Source organism: Rhinoderma darwinii, chromosome 1 (genome assembly GCF_050947455.1).
Source record: "Rhinoderma darwinii isolate aRhiDar2 chromosome 1, aRhiDar2.hap1, whole genome shotgun sequence".
NCBI lineage: Eukaryota > Metazoa > Chordata > Amphibia > Anura > Rhinodermatidae > Rhinoderma > Rhinoderma darwinii.
In genome coordinates, this window is record NC_134687.1 from 405,443,516 (window position 1) to 405,460,653 (window position 17,138).

General features: G+C 41.0%; 1 protein-coding gene across 11 annotated transcripts in view; it reads left to right on the forward strand.

Annotated features, from left to right (window-relative positions):
- The window catches only part of RNF212B (ring finger protein 212B), a 416,496-nt gene that overhangs the window by 145,523 nt on the left and 253,835 nt on the right, over positions 1–17,138 (forward strand). For all 11 annotated transcript variants that reach the window (XM_075828893.1, XM_075828895.1, XM_075828891.1 and 8 more), the window contains 2 exons: positions 1,496–1,538; positions 3,268–3,325. In XM_075828893.1, the coding sequence (XP_075685008.1) occupies positions 1,496–1,538; positions 3,268–3,325 (101 nt within the window). The remainder of the gene's footprint in view (positions 1–1,495; positions 1,539–3,267; positions 3,326–17,138) is intronic.

Genomic DNA, 17,138 nt, shown 5'->3' on the forward strand with positions numbered 1-17,138 from the left:
ACATTGAAAAATCTCAGCAAAATCTGCACTATTTTCTGCAGTAAAAAAAAACGCAGGAAATGGTGCGGTTTTTCCGCAGCAAATTTCTGCTCGTTTCTGCGGAATTGCTGCAGACATTTCCTGCAGTAATTCCGTTACGTGTGGACAAGCCCTTACTCGTATGTTGACACGCAGTGTTTTCAGGTTTATTTCGGAGTGTAAACGCTTTGAAATGCGCCTTAAAAACACTAGAGAAACGCCTTCAAACAGCTTCCCATTGAAATCCATTGGAAATATGGCGATTTAGTACAGACGAGGCATATTTTTACACCGTTCTTGTAAAAAAACGTCCGGTAAAAAGACGCCGCGTAAAAAGGAGCATGTCACAGCTTGAGGCGTTTTTGGAGCTGTTTTTCCATTGACACTGAAAAACACCTCCAAAAACACCTCAAAAAAGGCTTCAAAATAATTTGCAGCTGCAAAAACGCCTGGAAATCAGAGGCTGTTTTCCCTTGAAAACAGCGCCGTAATTTTCAGCCGGTTTTTATTGTATGTGTGAATATACCCTTATATGAAGCAATTTATGGTTTTGGCTTCAAAAACTGCATTAAAAAAAAAAAAAAAACCCTGTTCCGGCCCATGCACTAGAACCCTACATGGACCTAACCTCCTTTCTACGTGTTGGCTTTATAAGGCATCTTATACTTGTTTTCTTAGGCTGGATTCACACGCAGTGTTTTGCTGCATTTTTGTGCAGTTTTCGTGGCGTTTTTTAATGCCGTTTTTTTTTTCCATTAAGTTTTAAGTTCGGCCAGATGTTACATTAAAGTTTATAGTAAAATATCATACAACTCCGTTTTGGTTTGTGGCGTTTTTGTGGTCAGTGGCGTTTTTTTTCCAAATGCCGTATTCTAGGGCGACTGGCGTTTTTTCAGGCGTTTTTCCCATAGGCATCTCTATGGGACCTCATAAACGTCAGAATAAAAGCATGTACAAAATAACACCAAATTGAAAACACCTTAAAAAACAGCGTTTTTGATGCAGTTTAAAACGCCCAAAAAATTCTATGTGTGAAGAAGACCTTACCATAGTTTATGCCAAATCTTTCATTTGTCTCCGGAACCCAGTGTAGTTATATTCACATGTGCTAGAAGTGTGCCACACATACAATTTACTGTAAAATGCCACGTTTTGCTCTGGTTTTTTGGATGTGCAGTGTTTTCAGATAACATTCACCTTAAAAATGCGCAACGAAGAAACCCAGTAATTTAGCTGTAAAAATAAGTTTTTGACCGTACAGCACGTGTGAAAATACCCTAGGACATTAGGATAAGCACGAAAAGGTGCATATGATCACATGATCAAAACTGCCTCCCCAGCTGTACCTAAAAAATTGTGGGCACCTAACCGTTTGAGAAGTGCAGGTATATATTTTTTACATAAATGGGAAGTGAGAAATATTTTTGTAAAATTGCTAAAAATAGACCCGGTTTCACAGAACGATTTTGTATTCCAGTTACTCCTCGATACAGCTTTCAGCAATGCGGACAGATAGCCAGGTAAGTAAAGTGGAAATCAAAGCATTGACTTCTTTCTAAATGAAAAATGAGTCATCGTTTGAAATGTTTGCTGTACATCCACATGACGGGTGAAAGCAGAAGTGGCTGTAACAGCTAGCGGTGGTGCTTGGAGCATAAATCTCTACAGGGTGGGCCATTTATATGGATACACCTAAATAAAATGGGAATGGTTGGTGATATTAACTTCCTGTTTGTGGCACATTAGTATATGGGAGGGGGGAAACTTTTCAAGCTGGGTGTTGACCATGGCGGCCATTTTGACGCCGGCCATTTTGTATCCAACTTTCGTTTTTTCAATGGGAAGAGGGTCATATGACACATCAAACTTATCGAGAATTTCACGAGAAAAACAATGGTGTGCTTGGTTTTCCCGTTACTTTCTTCTTTCATGAGTTATTTACACGTTTCTGACCACTTATAAAATGTGTTCAAAGTGCTGCCCATTGTGTTGGATTGTCAATGAAACCCTCTTCTCCCACTCTTCACACACTGATAGCAACACTTCAATGGGTGCGTGATGCGCGAACAGCGCACAAATATAGAACAGGTCGTGAGTTTTATGCAACGGACTCACGTTGCACAAAATTCACGGACTGTCTGCACGGCCCCATCACACGCGTCGCACGGACGAATAACACGCTCGTGTAAACGAGGCCTTACAGTGAATATTGGCTCATCCGTGCATTTCTGATTTTCTATATGGGAAAACTTTATATCAATTTTTAATCCGGGTTAATTTTTTCATCGCATTATCTTGTCCTCACCATGACTATTGGGCAAAAAGTATCATAGACTCTCTTGAGGAAGTATGCTCTAAGGGTCTTTACACGTTGCGGTCAAATCACGGTTTATTGCTGCAAATACAGAGAAACGTGGCAAAATGCTGCTATTTTTCCATGATTTTGCAAAAAAAAATTAAGATTTTGACACAATTTTGGAGTCATTGCGGCAATAAACTGTGATTTGACCGAACTATGTGAATAGAGCCTAAGGGTATGTGCACACGGCTTATTTTAAGCCGTTTTTACGTCCGATAAATCGTAAGCAGAACGCCTCCAAACATCTGCCCATTGATTTCAATGGGGAAAAACGGCGTTCTGTTCCGATGGGCTGTTTTTCAGGCTGTTTTGAAAAACGGCCGCGTAAAAAAACAGCCGCGAAAAAGAAGTGCATGTAAAAAAAAAAACGGCTGAAAATCAGGAGCTGTTTTCCCTTGAAAACAGCATCGTATTTTCAGACGTTTTTTAGTAAACGTGTCAACATAACCTAAATCTTTCAAATAATAATTTCCTTAGTGACTCTACGCAGGAGGATACGTTTTATTTGTGAAAAAGATGTTGGGAACGGTTTAAAAAAACATAACTAAAACCCAATAGAAGACACTATGTAAATGAGAGTGCGCAGCAAGTCTACAGTAGCTTATTCATGAACTGGGAGCTTCCTCTGTCCACCTGCCTCTAATTCACAGCTTCTTTTTGTATCTGCCTGGCGTGTGGGCTCATGAATAGGCTGGAATTGCTGCACTCTCATTTACATAGTGCGCATGCAAATTTTCCATCCAAATTTAAATCTATTCCCTGCAACGTTTTTGCAAATAAAACATTCTCCTGCTCAGCATCTATTGACCTATAACAGGGAAATCTAACACTGCTAAAATGTCCACTAAAATCATTAAAAAAAATCAATTCATTCATGTGTTTATTTTCAGCCGTTCACCATCTGTGGAGTCTCTACCATATGTTAGATCTCACTCCGGAACAGGCAGCGTAAGTGTGTGGAAAGCATAGTAATGATTGTTATACTGATGAATTTTTGTAATTATCTAATTGGAATTTGACACTATCTACAGGGGGGATGGTGCTATCTACAAGGGGGGGGGGGAGTTGGGGGCTTCTTCTGGGAGCTGGATCCCCGGCCAGAGCGCTCTGGCCAGGGATTCCACTCCTAGAGGGAGCTTAGGTGGCGCTATCTACAGGAGGGTTGTGTGTGGCGCTATCTACAGCGGGGGGGGGGGGGGGTGTATTCTGGGGCTCTTAAAGCCCCGACAGACATGAGTGCAGCACTGCACTCATTAAACCCCATTCCAGGCTGCCAACGTGTGTGCACTTTTAGGACCGTGTCAGACTGTGTAGAGACACGCCCAATTCCAAGGGGAATAGTAATGGCCATTTGTCAATTTATCCATGTATTTCCAGGAGGTATAACAAAGGAATGGCACAATGCCGAGGGATAAGAAACAATGCTTCAGTATTGTTATTTCATGGGGAATACAAGTATTCACTAAAATAGACATGTCAGGAGAACTGAGAGGTCCTCTTTAAAAGATAACATGCTGGCTACCTGCAGCCACAACTAGGAGTAGCATACTGTTATACATTGAAGTAAATGATAAGACAGTGTGCAGAGAGCACACTGTCACACGGCTGCATTAAAATCAATATACTTCTATGGGACTATTCACACGGCCGTTTTTTGTTTTTTTTAACAGACCATGTGAACGGCTGGTGAACAAATAGGACATGTCCTATTTTTGCCCATTTTCACGGATCCCTCAAAAGACTCAAGTCTGAGGATCTGTGAAATCAGGTCTCGCACGAATGCAAATCGGCCGTGATAAACGTCCGTTTTTTCATGGCTGATTTGAAACCCGTTCATGTGAATAAGCCCTGAGTGCTCATGCACACCACCTTTTCAGTTTTTCTTCTGTTAAAAACTAATCAGAGTGTCTCAGGATAGGCCATTAATATCTGATCAATCGGGGTCCGACGCCCAGGAACCCCGCCGATCAGCTAAATTGAAGGTGGCAACAGCGCTTGTACGAGTGCTGCTTCTCCTTCTTTCCTTATCTGTTTGTATTGTGAATCGCTGACCCACCTGTAGCGGCAGTTCACAGTACTTCAGCCTTCTCCCATTGACGTGAATGGGAGGAGGGTGTAATACTTTGAACCGCCACTACCAGTGTGTCGGTGATTCACAATACGAGCAGATAAGCATTGAAGGGGAAGCGGCACTCGTACGAGTGCTGCGGCCCCTTCAAACAGCTGATCGGTCCCGGGAGTCGGGCACAGACCAATCAGATATTGAAGGCCTAGGTCGACACAGAGGACCAATAATTGGTGATATGGGGGACATCTCCAAAAGATGTGGTAAATGGAACCCATACCTCCCCAACCTCTACAGCAGAAATGAGAAGAGTTAGGATGGATTTGAGAGCGTTTTTGAGGAGTATAAGACCACCTGGGAAGCAGCTTTTGGTACTGTTCCCAGTGAGAGGCACACAAAGTTGATTTGAGTGCCCATCGGAGAGCCTGTGTCCTCTCTTGGGGGCTGAATATTTTAAGGAGGTCTTTTTCCCTGTTTAAAAATTGAATTGACTGTATAAAGTTGGATTTGTTATTAAATAAGCACTCCAGCAAATATTTTTTTTTGTAATATATTGCTAACTCACCAACAATGTTCTAGCAGTGTCATTTGTTTCTTCCTAGCACTGTTTCATCCATATATTTTAAACCCTTTTTTTTTATTGGCAGCTTTGTCATGTGATCTCAGTCTGACCAATAAAACCGATCATGCCCTCATATGTAGACAGGAGGTAATTTTTCCTGTGTGTCTGACTTCCTGTGAACTACAGGATTACATCATCACCAATCAAATCCCTCCTAGGAGCTATTAGACACCTCCCCTCCCCACCTAGCTCCGTCCTTCTTGTTTCTCTGTATGTCCCTCCATGCATATAGTGCAGCTGAAGAGATCATTTCTGCCCTATCTAAGGGAGCAGGAGTTCAGTGAAATAATCGGCGACTCCATATAATGATTAACTGCAAAGTTATAAACTCCTCTGACTCACACTATCTGTCTGTACTATCTGTGAGTGTTGTATGCAGAGAGTCCAATGTATTTCTATGAGATGCTGCTTCTCCCTGCCTCCTATGTAATAACTGACACAGAAAACTATCACAAGCAGAATGCAGAGGAGACAGGCTGAAGCTACATAGAGATACACAGAACTTCTGTACTAACACTGCAGAGTCTCAATGACACTGATCTATCACTTGCTGCACTTAGGACGCAGAGCAAGTGCAGTGTGATGAGACTCTGCCTCTGCAAAGTCAGTAGCATCATGGGAAATGTAGACTGTATTAGGGGAAACATATCAGAAGAGAAGAGGGAACCAAAATGTCAGACAACCCATAAATGGCACATTAGCTAAAAGGGGTAAACACTAGGCATACACAAGAACCTCTACAGTATTCTTTAACCCCTTAAGGACACAGCCTGTTTTGGCCTTAAGGACACAGCCAATTTTTTCAAATCTGACGTGTCACTTTATCTGGTAATAACTTTGGAATGCTTTTATGTATCCAAGCAATTCTGGGATTGTTTTATCATGACACATTGTACTTTATTTTAGTGGTAAAATTTGGTCGATATATTCAGTGTTTATTTGGGAAAAACACCGCAATTCAGAGAAAATGTGCAAACATTAGAAATTTTCTAAATTTAAATGTATTTGCTTGTAAGACAGTAACACCACACAAAATAGTTACTAGTTAACATTTACCATATGTTTACTTTATTTTGGCATACTTTTTTAAAAGTCCTTTTATTTTTCTAGGATGTTACAAGGCTTATAACTTTAGCAGCAATTTCTCACATTTTTAATAACATTTCAAAAGGCTATTTTTTCAGAGACCACTTCCCTTGATGAAGTGGCTTTGAGGGCCTTATCTATTAGAAAGTCCCCATAAATCACCCCATTTTAAAAACTGCACTCCTCAAAGTATTCAAAACAGCATTCAGAAAGTTTCTTAATCCTTTAGGCGTTTCACAGGAATTAAAGCAATTTAGAGGTGAAATTTACCAATTTCATTTTTATTTTTTCAAAATTCATTTGTAATATATTTTTTGCTGTACCACAGAAGGATTTACCAGAGAAACGCAACTCAATATTTATTGCCCAGATTCTGCAGTTTTTAGAAATATCCCACATGTGGCCCTAGTGTCCTAATGGACTGAAACACAGGCCTCAGAAGCAAAGGAGCACGTAGTGGATTTTGGGACCTCCTTTTTTTTTAGAATATATTTTAGGCACCAAGTCCGGTTTGAAGAGGTCTTGTGGGGCCAAAACAATGGAAACCCCCCAAAAGTGACCCCATTTTGGAAACTACACCCCTAAAGAAATGTATCTATGTGTATAGTTAGCATTTTGACCTAAATTTATTGGAATTAATCTATAAAAATTAAAATCTATTTTTTTTCAGAAAAAACATACCATTTTAATTTTTACATGGGATAAAAGAGAAAAATCACCCCAACATTTGTAAAGCACTTCTTCCAATTACGGCAATGCCCCATATGTGGTAATAAACTGCTGTATGAACCCACGGCAGGGCTCAGAAGGGAAGGAGCGCCATTTGGATTTTGGAGAGCAGATTTTTTCTGGAATGGTTTTCAGTGCCATGTCGTGTTTGCAATGCCCTGGAGCAACCAAAACAGTTCAAACCCCCCAAAAGTGACCCCATTTTGGAAACTACACCCGTCAAGGTATTTTTCTAGGGGTGTAGTGAGCATTTTGACCCCACAGTTTTTTTTGCAGAATTTATTGGAATTAGGCCGTGAAATTGAAAATGTAAATTTTTGTCTAATAAAATGTAGATTTAGCACCCCAACATTTATAAAACAAACTCTTCTGAGCACAGCAATACCCCATATGTGGTAATAAACTGCTGTTTGAACACACGGTAGGGCTTAGAAAGGATGGTGCACCATTTGACTTTTGGAGCTCAAGTTTTTTCATTTTCACAAGGAATAAAGGAAAAAAAAAGCACCCCAACAATTTTAAAACAATTTCTCGTGAGTTACGGCAATACCCCACATGGGGACATAAACTGCTGTTTGGACACACCAAAGGGCTCAGAATGGCAGGAGTGCTACTTGGCATGCAGATTTTGCTTGATTGTTTTTTGTGCGCCATGTCGCATTTGCAGAGCCCCTGAGGTACCAGTATAGTAGAAACCCCTGAGAAGTGACCCCATTTTGTAAACTACACACCTCAAAGCATTTATCATTTGCCTGGACATATGACAGGGCTGAGGCTGAGGAGTGAAAGAGCAAATGCGCATTTGAGGACTATTTTGGTGATTTTCACAGCATTGGCCCGCAATGTCAGGGCTCTGCGTTCAAATAGTAAAACAAACCCCTAAGTAATGACCCCCATTTTGGAAACTGCACCCCTCAAGGCATTTTTTAAGGGTGTAGTGAGTGTTTTGACCCCACAGGTTTTTTGTTTTTTTTTTATTAGAAATGAACGCTCAGTGGATGGTGCAAAGTGAAAATTGCAATTTTCCAATTCTATGCTATTTTAGTGCACAATTTGTTGTGCCCAATTCGTGCCACTGAAGACAAATATCTCAAACTGTTAAGCGGGTTCTCCCGAGTATGGTGATGCCATATATGTGGATGTAAACTACTGTTTGGGCACGCTGTAGGGTTCAGAAGGGAGGGAGCGCCATTTGGCTTTTGAAGCGCAGATTTTGCTTGGTGGTAGTTCTGTTTGGGGTTGTGCTGGTATTTCAGTTTATAATGTGGGGGCATGTGTAATCTGTGCGGAGTACATCAGAGCATAATAAGAGGGCATAATAATGCAGTAAATAAATAAAAATGCATAGATATGTAGTCAGTGTCGCACTGATAAATGGTGCCCAATCTTATCCGTGATTTAGATCGCTCTGCACATTTTGCATCGCCAGAACTTTTTTATTTTTTCTCTACCTGAGCTGTGTGAGGGCTTATTTGTTGCGGGACAATCTGTAGTTTTCATTGGTACAATTTTGGGGCACAATTTTTTGATCACTTTTTATTTCATTTTTTGGCAAGCAAGGTGACCAAAAACCAGCAATTCTGATGTTTTTTATTATTTTTTTACCGCGTTCACCGTGCACTATAAATTACAATTTTACTTTATTCTGCAGGTCGATACGATTACGGCGATACCATATGTATATCGGAGGTTTTTTTTATGTTTTGCAGCGTCTGCACAATAAAATCACTTTTGTTTAAAATTTATTTTTTGTGTCACCATATTCTGAGAGCCATAACTTTTTTTTATTTTTTCGTCAAAAAAGCTGTGGGACGTCTTGTTTTTTGTGGGAGGGGCTGTAGTTTTTCATGGTATAATTTTGGGGTACATGCAACTTTTAGATCACTTTTTTTATTTTGTTTTGGGAAGGGTAGTGACCAAAAAACAGCAATTCTGGAAGTGTTTTTATTTAATTTTTTTACGGTGTTCACCGTGCGGGTAAAATAGCATTATATTTGTATAGCTCGGGTCGTTACAGACTCGGTGATACCACATATGTGTACTTTTTTTTAATGTTTTCCATTTTTTCCTATAATAAAAGACTTATTATGGGGAAAAAAGGCGTTTTGTTTTTTTTAATGTGAAACTTTTTATTTTTTTATAACATTTTTATTAACTTTTTTAACTTTTTTTTTGTCCCATTAGGGAACTTGAAGGCATGAAGCCCTGACCGCTATTCTAATACACTGCACTTCCTACATAGTGCAGTGTATTAGAGCTGTCAGCTATTCACTGACAGCAAGCCTATTAGGCTTCGCCTCCCGGCGGGGCCTAGTGGGCTTCCTTACTAAGAGGCCATTGTTAGGCCTCTGGTTGCCATAGCAACCATAGGCACCCCCGCAGCTGCCGATCATTGCCATTAGCAACCATCGGGTGCGATCTATCTACCTAGATGCAGCGATCGCTTTTAATCGCTGCATCTAAGGGGTTAATCGGCCGGATCGGCACCTAGTTCCGGTCCTGGCCATTAGAGCAGGATGTCAGCTGTGACAAACAGCTGACACCCGTGGCAATGGCAACCATCGGCATCCCCGAGACTACGTCTCAGGGGTGCCGATAGGCTAGAAACCACCTTGATGCAGAGATCGCTTTTGATCGCTGCATCTAAGGGGTTAATTGGCCTGTGCGGAGACTAGCTCTGGTCCTGGCCGTTACAGCATTGTGTCGGCTGTAATATACAGCTGACACCCGGCGGTGATGGCGCTGGCTCAGCTTCTGAGCCAGCTCTATCACATACAGTTACGTGATCAAGGAGCTGTGAATGGTCAGTCTGCTGTGACTAACCAATCACAGCGATTGCTGGCAGGGGACCGCTGTGATTGGTCCCCTGCTGTTTTACTGTGCCGATCAACTGTTATAAACCGTTGATAGCACTTTTCTGTCACCTTGTCCTTTGACAGGATGACAGTTGTTAGCCAGGACATACTGGTGCATCCTGGTGTGTTAAAGGGTCCTAAGGGGTTAATAACAGCCTATGCTGCACTATATAGAAGTTTGATACCTTGAGTACAAGGTACAAAGGGAAGAAGAAGTCTGTCGAAGGTAGGGATGTTGATGTTGAGGATGAGAATTAAGAACATTTTTTACTTCTAAAAATGTTTGAGTCATGAGGGGAAAACTTGTCTTCGAGTTGCGTAAATGTTAAAAGGGAGTTGTTAAGAAAGAGATCTGAAAGGCTTGTTATTCCTCGGTCTAAAGCACAAGGACAGGGCCAAATTAGGGATATAGTATGAAAGGGAGGGTAAAAGAATATTTAGTCTTGTGGTTGGAAAAGTCTTGTCTGCAGGTCCTCCAAGCCAAAAAAGATACATGAACTGATGAAGGTGTGGATAGAGGCAGCAGGTAAGAAGGCAAGAGAGTGTAGAAGATACGCCTGTTATCTGTTGGAGCAGTGCGCTTCGATTGTTGTCAAAGGTAGGGAAGCACCAGTGTTTTGATTGGTTGAGATTGGAGGCTTAGCGTTTGTGACATAGGTTGTGAATATCCATGGTCCATATTTTTGGACATAAAGGAAAATTAAATCCGTGGTCTGGATTTTTGCCAGATAAATGTATTCATCTGTTTATAAAAAGATGTAAACGTAGATTTGGGTATTAATATTATTAACCCCTTGAGTACCCAGCTCATTTTGGCCTTGAGGACCAGACCCATTTTTTCAAATCTGACGTGTCACTTTATGTGGTAATAACTTCGGAATGCTTTTACCTATCCAATTGATTCTGAGATTTTTTTCTTGTGACATATTGTACTTTATGTTAGTGAAAAAATGTGGTCGATAAATTCATTGCTTATTTGTGAAAAACACCAAAATTTGGAGAAAATTTTAAGAAATTTGGATTTTTCCAATTTGAAATGTATCTGAAATCAAATTACTGGTAGTATTATATTCCGTTCACTAAATTGGTAAATTTACTACCTGATTAGAATGATTAATGATAAAGTATTAAAATATGGCTCATGTAGCCCAATTGGACATATGTTCAGGCTCAGACAAGTGGTCAGGGATAGGAGATGGTCTATTAAACTTCCTATGTGTAGACCAAGATCTCCTCTTATAGTATACAGCCCTGACAGCTACTTGCTGAAAAATGATTGTTCCAGCCCACCAGGCTCACAGCATGTGGTCAAAGAGAAAGGATCTAAAAACAGTCCTGTTAACAGACCGCTACTAGGAAACTCTGACACCACCTGCTGAACAAATGATTTAAACCCTACGCGTTTCAATGTCACTAATGGATGTGACACATCATTAGTTAAATGCCGGTTAGCACGATTTTTGTGCTAACATTATTTCTCCCGGCTCGTGCACGACTCTAATGCAAATGGCCGCACACGAGCCGGCGAGACTGGGAGCATATGAAGGGCAAGAGCCCTCCCCCTGCACTGACGAGGCTGCCCGACTCACCGCCAATCACAGACAGACACGTCACAAAGGTGACGCATCCGGACTGCGGCGAGCCTCCTTACAGCCTGGCCAATCAGGATGAAGTATGACGACATGGCGTCCCTCGTAACTCTGGAGACCTAAAGCGGATACACCTACAATCTCGGGACAAGCATGAATCGAGTAAATATACTAAGGGAAATAGTCAATACGAATCACAAAGCATTCGTCAGTGACTTATACTCCATTGCTTGTCGGATATGACCTGAGTGGTGTGGACAACCGGCCATTAGTATAAAGTAGAAGTACTAGACCTCAACTAACAATATCATATTGTAGATAAAGTTGAGGGTTGTTGCTATTAGAAGAATTGAGTTCGTTAGTGGAACATGTAAATCACTTAAAAACGCATATAAAACGCATATATACCGCATCTCTCCCAAGAATGGTCAAAAAATGCAATTCGATACTTAGAGAAAACACGCATAGGAGATCTGTTCATTTAAACCCGCGGGGCTAATGGTCTGCATGCGATAGATCCACTGTGCTTCTTTTTGTAGGATCTTTTTGTCATGGTCACCACCTCTCGCCATTGGTTTAACATGCTCAATCCCTTGAAATTTTAAAATCAGAAAATCACCATGATGGCATTCCCATACGTGCCGCGACACCGGGGTATCTTCCTTTCTCCTAACGTCCCCTATGTGGTCCCTGATCCTTCTTCTAAATTCTCTCTTCGTTTTACCGATATACTGTAGTTGGCAACCACACGTAATCAGATAGACAACACCTTTGGTCTGGCAGTTGATATAGGATCTATTATCAAAGACCCTACCAGTCTTGGTACTTTTAAAATTCTTGCTACATAAAATTGAGTCGCATGCCTTACAAGAGCCACATCTGTAACTTCCATTAAACCCCCTGTCTAACCAGGTGTTTGGTTTATTCTGCATGCTCATGTGGCTATGCACCAAGTGATCCTTTACATTGCGCCCTCTTTTATATGTGATAAGTGGAGAATCCCCTACCAGATTTCCGATATCGGGGTCAGCTTTCAAGATTCCCCAATATCTCTGCAGGATTTCTCTAATCTCCTTATTCGCGGAATCAAAAGTACCAATAATCCGTATAGTATCGTCATCCTTAATCCGCGGTTTAGGATTGAGAAGGTCATTTCGATTGCATCCTAGCGCATTCTGATAGGCTTGTTTGAGAACATAGTTAGGGTACCTTTCTCCGTTTGAATCTACCTTCCAATTCCCTAGCTGAAATTTTATAGTCCGAAATTGTGGAACAATTTCGTCTCGCCCTAAGGAATTGGCCCTTAGGTATTCCACGTTTAAGGTTCACTGGATGGCAACTTTCCCATCTGAGGAGGCTATTCATGGCACTTTTCTTCCGGTACATATTGGTTTGAATGTTCCCAGATGGTGTTTTAGAGATCATAACATCGAGGAACGTTACCTTGCTATCATTGATCTTACACGTAAAAAATAAGCCAAGATTGTTCACATTCAGAGTCGCCACGAATTCCTCAAATTCTGCCTTAGTACCTTTCCAGAGGATCAAAATATCGTCTATGAATCTCAGCCATAGCAGAATGCACGATGTCCATTTTTCCATTTCTTCGTTGAAGACAAATTCTTGTTCCCACCAACCCAGGTATAAATTAGCGTACGTGGGAGCACAAGGGCTTCCCATCGCTACTCCCCTAAGCTGGTGGTAGATCTTCTGGTCAAACATGAAAAAATTATGCTCCAGAATAAACCTAAGCAATATACAGACAAAGTCATTGTGAGTCTGAAATTGTATGCCTTTACCCTTCAAGAAGTATTCAACAGCTAGACAACCTTGATCATGAGGAATGGAGCTATACAAAGCTTCCACATCCAGCGATGCCAACAAAACGTCTTGATCACAGCGTATGCCTTCTAGTTTACGCAAGACATCCATAGTGTCCCTTACATATGAAGGGAGGGACACTACAAAGGGTCTAAGGATCTGGTCAATATAGACACTTGCGTTTTGAGATAATCTGTCAATTCCCGACACAATTGGCCTACCCTTCAGTGGCTTAGTCCCTTTGTGTATTTTAGGGAGGCAATAGAAGGTTGCAGTCTGGGAAATCAGGCAGCATAAATGCCATCTCCTTATCACTAATGAGACTAAGACACTTTGCTGAACTCAGGATGCATTTTAATCGATTTTTGAAAATAATGGAGGGATCAAATTCCAACACTCTGTAGCATAGATGGTCATTTAATATCTGATAACATATCTTGCTATACTTAGTGCGGTCCATTACCACAATATTTCCGCCCTTATCAGAGGGCTTTATTATGATAGTAGCATCGCTTTCAAGTGATCGTAGACTGACCATTTCATCTTGCGTTGTATTAAAACCACAAATCCTAGAATGATCCAATCATCTAAATTGGTCCTTGACCACTTTAATGAAAACGCCAATCGGGGTATTGTCATTAAGGGGAGCAAACTTTGTCGAGGGTACCCTAAGTTCGTTAAAGGGACCCTTCCCCTCCTCCCTATGACTTTCTTCCCACAGGCCCTCCAATAGCTTAAGGTTTGGTAGATCCTCTTCCATTATCCCCAATTCAGCACATTGCCGTTGATCATGCGTCTTAAAAAACTTCTTCCATTTTAGTTTTCGTGCAAACAGGTTTAGATCTTTCACCCATTCAAATAAATCAAACCTATTAGTAGGGACGAATGACAGCCCCTTACTAAGGATGCCCAGTTCCTCAACAGATAAAGTTCGGGAGGACAAATTTATCACCTGGGAATCATCATTACAGATAGGTGGCCCCGATCTTACACTTCCCATCTGTCTCTCAGAAGGTAGTCTGAAATGGGGTGGTTTTTGGATAAACCCCCCCCCCCCCCCGATTCATTCCTTTTCCTCTGCCTCTACCTCTTTGGTTTCCACGGTTAGGACATCTGCCTGAATCCACCCCCCCCCCCCCCCCCCCCCGTTGTCGCCTGGGGTGGCTTCTAAAATGTTCTGAGTCAGATAGTTCTTGCTCAGAGGAGGACACAGCCGTGTCCAATTCATGGGACACACCTGTTCTTATGCTGTAGTCAAATATTCTCCCCTCTTTGAAATCAAGAGTGTCACGCACGAACTGAAAGTGTTTTCTTTCCTTTATGTGACTAATACATTTTTCCACTGTTTGCTGTAATACAGTCTCTTTTCTCTTATAATCTTGATTGCTGGAGAATTTATGTACCAAATTGATTCCATCTTTCAATTCCTGTGTGCGCCTGACTAGACAATTTTTTTCTTCCTCAATCAATATTCCCATAAATCTCAAAGAGGATTCAATCGACTCCTTTTCCCACTTTTTAAGAAAATCGGGTGATCTAATTCTCGCTGCAGGAGAAAGGAAGATACCCCGGTGTCGCGGCACGTATGGGAATGCCATCATGGTGATTCTCTGATTTTAAAATTTCAAGGAATTGAGCATGTTAAACCAATGGCGAGAGGTGGTGACCATGACAAAAAGAAGCACAGTGGATCTATCGCATGCAAACCATTAGCCCCGCGGGTTTAAATGAACAGATCTCCTATGCGTGTTTTCTCTAAGTATCGAATTGCATTTTTTGACCATTCTTGGGAGAGATGCGGTATATATGCGTTTTATATGCGTTTTTAAGTGATTTACATGTTCCACTAACGAACTCAATTCTTCTAATAGCATCAACCCTCAACTTTATCTACAATATGATATTGTTAGTTGAGGTCTAGTACTTCTACTTTATACTAATGGTCGGTTGTCCACACCACTCAGGTCTTATCCGACAAGCAATAGAGTATAAGTCACTGACGATTGCTTTGTGATTCGTATTGACTATTTTCCTTAGTATATTTACCCGATTCATGCTTGTCCCGAGATTGTAGGTGTATCCGCTTTAGGTCTCCAGAGTTACGAGGGACGCCATGTCGTCATACTTCATCCTGATTGGCCAGGCTGTAAGGAGGCTCGCCGCAGTCCGGATGCGTCACCTTTGTGACGTGTCTGTCTGTGATTGGCGGTGAGTCGGGCAGCCTCGTCAGTGCAGGGGGAGGGCTCTTGCCCTTCATATGCTCCCAGTCTCGCCGGCTCGTGTGCGGCCATTTGCATTAGAGTCGTGCACGAGCCGGGAGAAATAATGTAAGCACAAAAATCGTGCTAACCGGCATTTAACTAATTTGAATTTGAAACAATCCCTGATGATGTGTCAGATCCATTAGTGACATTGAAACGCGTAGGGTTTAAATAATTTGTTCAGCAGGTGGTCTCAGAGTTTCCTAGTAGAGGTCTGTTAACAGGACTGTTTTTAGATCCTTTCTCTTTGACCACATGCTGTGAGCCTGGTGGGCTGGAACAATCATTTTTCAGCAAGTAGCTGTCAGGGCTGTATACTATAAGAGGAGATCTTGGTCTACACATAGGAAGTTTAATAGACCATCTCCTATCCCTGACCACTTGTCTGAGCCTGAACATATGTCCAATTGGGCTACATGAGCCATATTTTAATACTTTATCATTAAAATCTTTTTTAAATCGTTCTAATCAGGCAGTAAATTTTGAAATGTATCTGCTTGTAAAACAGATAGTAATACCATAAAAAATAGTTACTAATTAACATTTCCCATATGTCTACTTTATATTTGCATCGTTTTTTGAACATCCTTTTATTTTTCTAGGACATTACAAGTCTTAGAACTTTAGCAGCAATTTCTCACATTTTTAAGAAAATTTCAAAAGGCAATTTTTTTCAGGGACGAGTTCAGTTCTGAAGTGGTTTTGAGGGCCCTATATATTAGAAATCCCCATAAAACACCCCATTTTCAAAACTGCACCCCTCAAAGTATTCAAAACAGCATTCAGAAAGTGTTTCAACCCTTTAGGCGTTTTACAGGAATTGAAGGAAAGTAGAGCTGAAATGTTAAAATTTCATTTTTTTTTTTGTACAAAATTCATTTATAATAAAAAAATTTCTGTACCACAGAAGGTTTTACCTGAGAAACGCAACTCAATACTTATTGCCCAGGTTCTGCAGTTTTTAGAAATATCCCACATGTGGCCCTAGTGTGGTAATGGACTGAAACACCGGCCTCCGAAGCAAAGGAGCACCTAGAGGATTTTGGGGCCTCCTTCTTTTAGAATATATTTTAAGCACCATGTCAAGTTTGAAGAGGTCTTGTGGTGCCAAAACAGTGGAAACACCCCAAAAGTGACCCCATTTTTTAAACTACACCCCTCAGGGAATTTATCTAGGGGTATAGTTAGCATTTTGACCCCACAGGTATTTTGCTATATTTATTGGAGTTAGTCTGTGAAAATGAAAATCTACTTTTTTTCTGGAAAACGTAAACATTTCTAATTTTTGCAAGAAATAAAGGAGAAAAAGCACCCCAACATTTGTAAAGCAATTTCTCCCGATTACGGAAATACCCCATATGTGGTAATAAACTGCTGTTTGGACCCACAGCAGAGCTCAGAAGGGAAGGAGCGCCATTTGGATTTTGGAGCTCTGATTTTACTGGAATGGTTTTCGGTACCGTGTCACGTTTGCAACGCCCTGGAGGGACCTAAACAGTGGAATCCCCCCAAAAGTGACCCCATTTTGGAAACTATACCCCTCAAGGAATTTTTCTAGTGGTATAGTTAGCATTTTGACCCCACACGTTTTTTTCTGAATTTATTGGAATTAGTCTGTAAAGATGAAAAGAGATTTTTTTTCGGAAAATAAACAGAATTTTCTAATTTTTATAAGGAATAAAGGAGAAAAAGCACCTCAACATTTGTAAAGCAATTTCTCCTGATTACGGTAA